Raw genomic sequence first — 6,000 nt, forward strand, 5'->3', positions numbered from 1 at the left:
ACATCATAATCACATCATCGTCAACATCACCAGTGTTATATCATCGTCATCACATCATCGTCATCACATCTTCATCCCATCATCGTCATAATCACATTATAATCACATTATCATCACATCATCGTCATAATCACATCATCATCACATCATCGTCATAATCACATCATCGTCATTATCACATCATCATCACATCATCGTCATAATCACATCATCACATCATTGTCATAATCACATCATCATCATAATCACATCATCATCCCCATAATCACTTCATCAAATGTATCGTGATAACCTTAATCATCTGCATTTATGTAGGGCGATGGTTGTTTTGTCCATGTTGTCAGCATCATAACTGTGCTTGTGGGTTTCTCCAGGTAAATATCTACCACATCCATCATGTCCCTCCCAAATCCATCACGTCTCTCCCACATTCAGCTTTTAATCAGTATAGAACCTAACTGACTGATTTCTTATTTCAGGCCCTTGTGAACCAGGAGGATGAGCCTGTGCTGTACCCGGACCGGAACCTGATCAGCATCCGGGAGCAGGGTGTGCTGTTCCACTGCCCCTCCCAGCCGGGGTCAGACTCCCGCCGAGCCAAACAATCCCTGGCATACTGGGTCGTAGGGTAAGTTTGTCATGTGAAACACAAGCCATGTTCTTTAGTCAAGGACTATCTTTATAATATCCAAGACCGATCTTTCTATACCTTGATGATAGTGCTAATGCTATCAACCACTTGTTTAATACAGATTTCATTGTTTTCAAGCAGCTATGAAATTGATGTAATAATACTGAATGTGTCAACATTCACAATATGTCAACATTCAATTCCCTGCTAATATCCTGGGTGCCGTTGTATAAAGTGATCTTAGCGCTAAGGTGATCATAACTCCCATATTTAACATAGACATACGACTGTCGTAGTGCTGAGGTTGTTATGTACAACGGGACCCTGGTCATCCCCAGCAACCTATGCTGAACATGAGAGGCCACTTAATAGATTTGGCTGGCTTGATTCATGGTGTGTCATGGTACCTGATGGCGTGAATCGTTGCTCACGATATCAGTCACTGGATTGTCTGTTCCAGACTTGATTATTTACACGCCGCCAAAATATAACTGGAATATCGCTGAATGCAGCGTTATCTGACACTGAAATATTGACAAGAAATTTTCCTTCTCCCCCATTTCCAGCTTGACTTGTTTGTGTGTTGCAGGCGCAAGTACAGCCGCCCCGTGAAACAGGAGGTCTATGTGTGTTTCCATGAGTCAACACCACAGAACGTCGTGGAGATGGCCTTCAGGCTGAGTTTCGGGCTCCTGTCTCCAGGGTGACACCTGTGTCGACACACACCTCTCCTTCATCTCCTGCCCAGGATGCCAGGGTGACGTCTGCCCATAGATTCACCTCGTCCAGTCTTCGGGAGCCCAGTCGTCGGGCACCATTTACTGAAGATCATGATGTCATGAAGATCACTGAAGATCATAATATTCAGAAGATCATGTGGTACTGAAGATGTGCTGAACATCAGGATGTGAAGACCAAAAAGTACTGAAGATCATGATAAACCAGATCAAGACAAACTAAAGATCATGATGTATGAAAGATTGCGATAAAGTAAAGACCACAAATCATATACTGAAATCACAATTCATATACTGAAGATCACAGTGGATCGAAGATCACAATTTACAAATGATCATGACATATTGAAGATCAGTATGTCAAGAGATCATAATATATGACAACTGACAAATGAGTTTACCATAATTGTGTATCTTGTATGGTTTTGCCAGGCAACATGTGGGCCAGAGGTCAGATATAATGTCTGGCAGTAGATCTGAAGACGTCCTGGTCCAACAGGTCAGGGTGAACATAGTTTCGTGCCAGTTCTTGTAGGGCCTGTCAGGGGTGTGACACCTGGAAGCTATGAAGACTATGAAGAGCATCCCTTCAGAAGTCCACGAAGGAGAGTCTCTGCTGCAGGCACTTCCACTACTGTGTGTCCAGGATCTCATGAGTAATTGTGTGTTTCCTCATTGTCATGGTCTACAGTTGCCCTGTGTGTAGATCCTGATAGCACAAGCATGTATTGTCTACTCCAGCAGGTGCTTCTTGGCCAGTTTGACATTCTCAGCTATGTACAAAGTGCTTATTCCCAGTTCAGGAGGAGCATCCCTGCCTGCAGGATGTCAGGATGTCAGAGGATGAACATTGAACCTCGTTGAACCAAGAAGCTAGATTTCTCATCAATAATGACATGGTTGCTATGGTTACAGTGTGTAATGACATGTTTCACAATCTGAAAGATGTGAAAACTCTGAGTATTGAGCTGCATGCTGGAAGCCTGGATGTTATCCCGTGGAGAACGAGATCACGTCACACCATCATGTGAACCGTCCGTGTGTCAGCCTCGTCTGTGCAAAGTTGACCCACTCTTATCAAGGTCATCTGGACCCATCATCTTCATCCCTTCATCAACCAAGAACTATAGGGGCGTGGTGTCCTAAAGAGAACATGTTCACAAGTTGGATGAAGACGATTTGACCTTTTATACCTCAGTGGCTACAAAATATAACATATTTACATGTCACATGGTCACAAACCTGCCAAACAAATTACCTCAAGTGTCTTTTAAACATGTGTCTGTGATAACGGAAATATTATTTTATTTGTGAACTGAAGTGACTAACCAAATATTCCAAAGGGAGTATGTCAGATAGGAAATGCTTAGATGTCTTATTTTTTATGAAGCGATTGTTCATTATCTAAGCGGACATGAATGTGTGGGATCTGTTTTTGGCCAGACACTGCCAGATCCAGGACAGGTTCTTGATGTACAGATCTCAGCCTCGATCATTGTGCCTTGACTATTGTAATTCCCAATCTCTAACAAAGACATATGATGTCACAGCTCTATGATCATTTTGTGAAACAGGCTCAGATCTTTCAAAATGATGGTCTGATTGGGCATCCATTTAGGCTTCTCGTCTGATCAAGGTATAGATATTTAAAAGAACTGCTGTTGATGATAACATGATATACAGAAGTTAGTCTTTATGTCAATTTACTGATGCTCAAGTTTTTTTAAAATTATTTTTATTATTCCAGTTGATACAGTATTAAGGCAAACTTTTGGAAATATTTACATAACTATGATAAAAAGATTTCAAGCTTATCGAGAATTAATAATAACCCAGTAAAATATGTCCAGCTTTTTAGTATTAAATTCCAACAACTGAGAGACATTCTTTATATAGACTTCCTTTGCACTTTAAATGTTCCCAGGATAAGCCAGAGAACCATCTGGATTGCCTTTGAAACAATGAACAATAAGCCCAAGTGCTGTTGTTTCCATTCTCACTGGTCTTTGTTTCTATCAATGTGATTAAATGTTTGTAGTCAAGATGCAAGCAAATATATTTCAAAGATGTCTATTGCTTTATAATATAAAATACCTCATTCCATACCTGGTCAGGTCCATGATATTATTTTTACATGAAACAAAATGGATGCAATCAGTTACTGTATTTTAGTAAATATTGTTAATTTGATCTTTTCATGTTTCAAATAGATACCATATACATCATGATCAGACAATGCCAAACAGGAGACTTCTTATCCATGTTTTCAACACTAATGTACAATTTGAATATATTTGAGGATGTCTGAATGCAAAAGAATAAAGCTTCACTATGAATATTTTATTCCTGGTAACTGAGTTTGAAACTGCCCATGTGATGAAGAATTTTAGCTTCTAGGGAGATATCTCAGCTCTTCAGACAGAAAGATCTTTTACTCTGATACCAGATCTCTCTATCTTTAGTTTTTATTAGTATCTTTGTTGTTATGTACTTTTCAGAAACTGACAGTAATTGAAAATGATACGTCATGGGTAGTCTGTGAAAAACACCCACCCACACCGAGTCTTTTTATGCATCTGGTCACTTGATACTTTGAATCGGTATATTTACTATTTGATATCAATGTGGTTGAACGTTGAATTTCATGTAAATGTGCTTGGATGTTGTTGAGATCTGATTGGTCAATTCAAATAACAGTGAAGGAATTCAGGGATGTCTTTTGTTGAATGAACCAAATATTTGAATGCATATTTGTTCGTGATGTATATATGGTTGAATGTTAGATGTTAATGATACGTGTCGCTAAGACACTGGTGCTTGTAAATCCTTGTGTATAGCTGTGATTGCATTACAATGTGCTGAGTTAGGGCCAGAAGCTGGTATCAGGGATGGCAAGAGATGGTTAGCATCACAAGAATTAGAACTGCCTGTACAATTACATTAACACTATTGGAAGTATGAGGCACCCAGCTCTCCGGGATTTCAGTTGTGAGTGAGTGAGTGAGTGAGTGAGAATGGGAGTGAGGAATAAACTGTGAATGAGTGAGGGAAGGAGGGAGGAGGTGAGTTAGAGAGTGAGGAAGAATGGATGGGCGGATGGGAATGAGTGAGTGAGGAATAAACAATGTGAATGAGTGAGGGAAGGAGGAGGTGAGTTAGAGAGTGAGGTAGAATGGATGGGCAGATGGGAATGAATGAGTGAGGAATAAACAATGGGAATGAGTGAGAGAAGGAGGAGGTGAGTTAGAGAATGAGGAAGAATGGATGGGAGGATGGGAATGAGTGAGTGAGGAATAAACAATGGGAATGAGTGCGGGAAGGAGGTGAAGAGTGAGGTATACTCCACTTTATGCAATATTCCCCAGATGGACGTCACACATTGTTCCATGTCGGGAGCTGGGTCTGATAAGAGCCCCGCTGGGGGCAGATCATGCAGTAATAAACACTAATACAGTAAGCATTTCATGTCCTTCCAGCATCACAGCAGTGCTCTTCATCTGTACAAACCTACCCACAGTCTGTAGGTAGATCATATCAATGAATCCCTCATTTCTTGTCCTTCATTATTATTTCGGTAGCTATAAACCCGAAGGATGAAACCACAATCTTTAGAAAAAAATGCCATAGCTAAATCTTCCCAATGTCTTAATGCCTTAACAGACTGTTAATGAGCGACATACAAGGTCATTGTTTGGGGGTGTCAACATACATGAACAGGAAAAAACGCTAAGCATAATCTCTTCCTTATTTTCATAATATCCCCAAATTCCATGTATCTTTTGAAAATATCTATATGTGACATAATAATTGATAAATGTTAAAAAAACCACTGATACCCTGCTGAAATATGGGTGCCAGGACTCTGTTCATCCAGATGGTCGCAAGTACTGGGTAAAACTTGTAATGCAGTGACACGTGAAGCAATGGAAAGAGTAAGAAGAATGACTATGGCTTTGGCAACAAAACATCTCATTGGATAATAATTTTAGTTCCTGTATTTAAATCATGTCAATGTCAGTTTGAAACATAACTGTGTATCAGAAAATCAGTACATAATAGGATTTAAGAAATGGCCATATCTAAGAACATTTTCTGTAACTCCAGGTGTGCATGTCCGGCCAGTAGCTACTGACTGTGTGAGTTCACTGTATGCCAGTACCACTGGTTGTCCGAAACACATGTTCATTTTAACCACCGATGTTGGTATTTGACCTCCCCACGGTGCCAGCCGTCCATGCCTCCCAGTCCAGAGGGATATTTTCAGCAATACACTCTGGGTGGTTTTTGTCTGTGGTGCAATGAGATACTGAGTATCAGACTTGTTATTTGTTGTTTTCTAATAAAACTGTTGAAATACTAGAACTGCCATTAATGTTTTTATTAATGTTATTGTTTATTCCAATTAAAAAATGAATAAAAGGCTGTCTTGGATGACAAGGATGAAGGCCTGTTGGCTGTCTTGGATCACAAGGAGGCCTGTTGGCTGTCTTGGATGACAAGCAGGCCTGTTGGCTGTCTTGGATGACAAGGAGCCCTGTTGGCTGTCTTGGATCACAAGGAGGCCTGTTGGCTGTCGTGTATCACAAGGAGACCTGTTGGCTGTCTTGGATCACAAGGAGGCCTGTTGGCTGT

The 6,000-nt window shown here is 40.4% G+C and overlaps 1 protein-coding gene across 1 annotated transcript in view; it reads left to right on the forward strand.

Annotated features, from left to right (window-relative positions):
- The window catches only part of LOC139450351 (protein inturned-like), a 43,768-nt gene extending 38,058 nt beyond the window's left edge, over nucleotides 1–5,710 (forward strand). The window contains exons 17-18 of the mRNA XM_071232032.1: nucleotides 480–628; nucleotides 1,221–5,710. Coding sequence (XP_071088133.1) covers nucleotides 480–628; nucleotides 1,221–1,338 — 267 coding nt within the window. The 3' untranslated portion in view covers nucleotides 1,339–5,710. The remainder of the gene's footprint in view (nucleotides 1–479; nucleotides 629–1,220) is intronic.
- The last annotated feature ends 290 nt before the right edge of the window (nucleotides 5,711–6,000 follow it).

The sequence above is a fragment of the Haliotis cracherodii genome, unplaced genomic scaffold, assembly GCF_022045235.1.
Source record: "Haliotis cracherodii isolate W230 unplaced genomic scaffold, xgHalCrac1.p SCAF_8, whole genome shotgun sequence".
NCBI classification, from domain to species: domain Eukaryota; kingdom Metazoa; phylum Mollusca; class Gastropoda; order Lepetellida; family Haliotidae; genus Haliotis; species Haliotis cracherodii.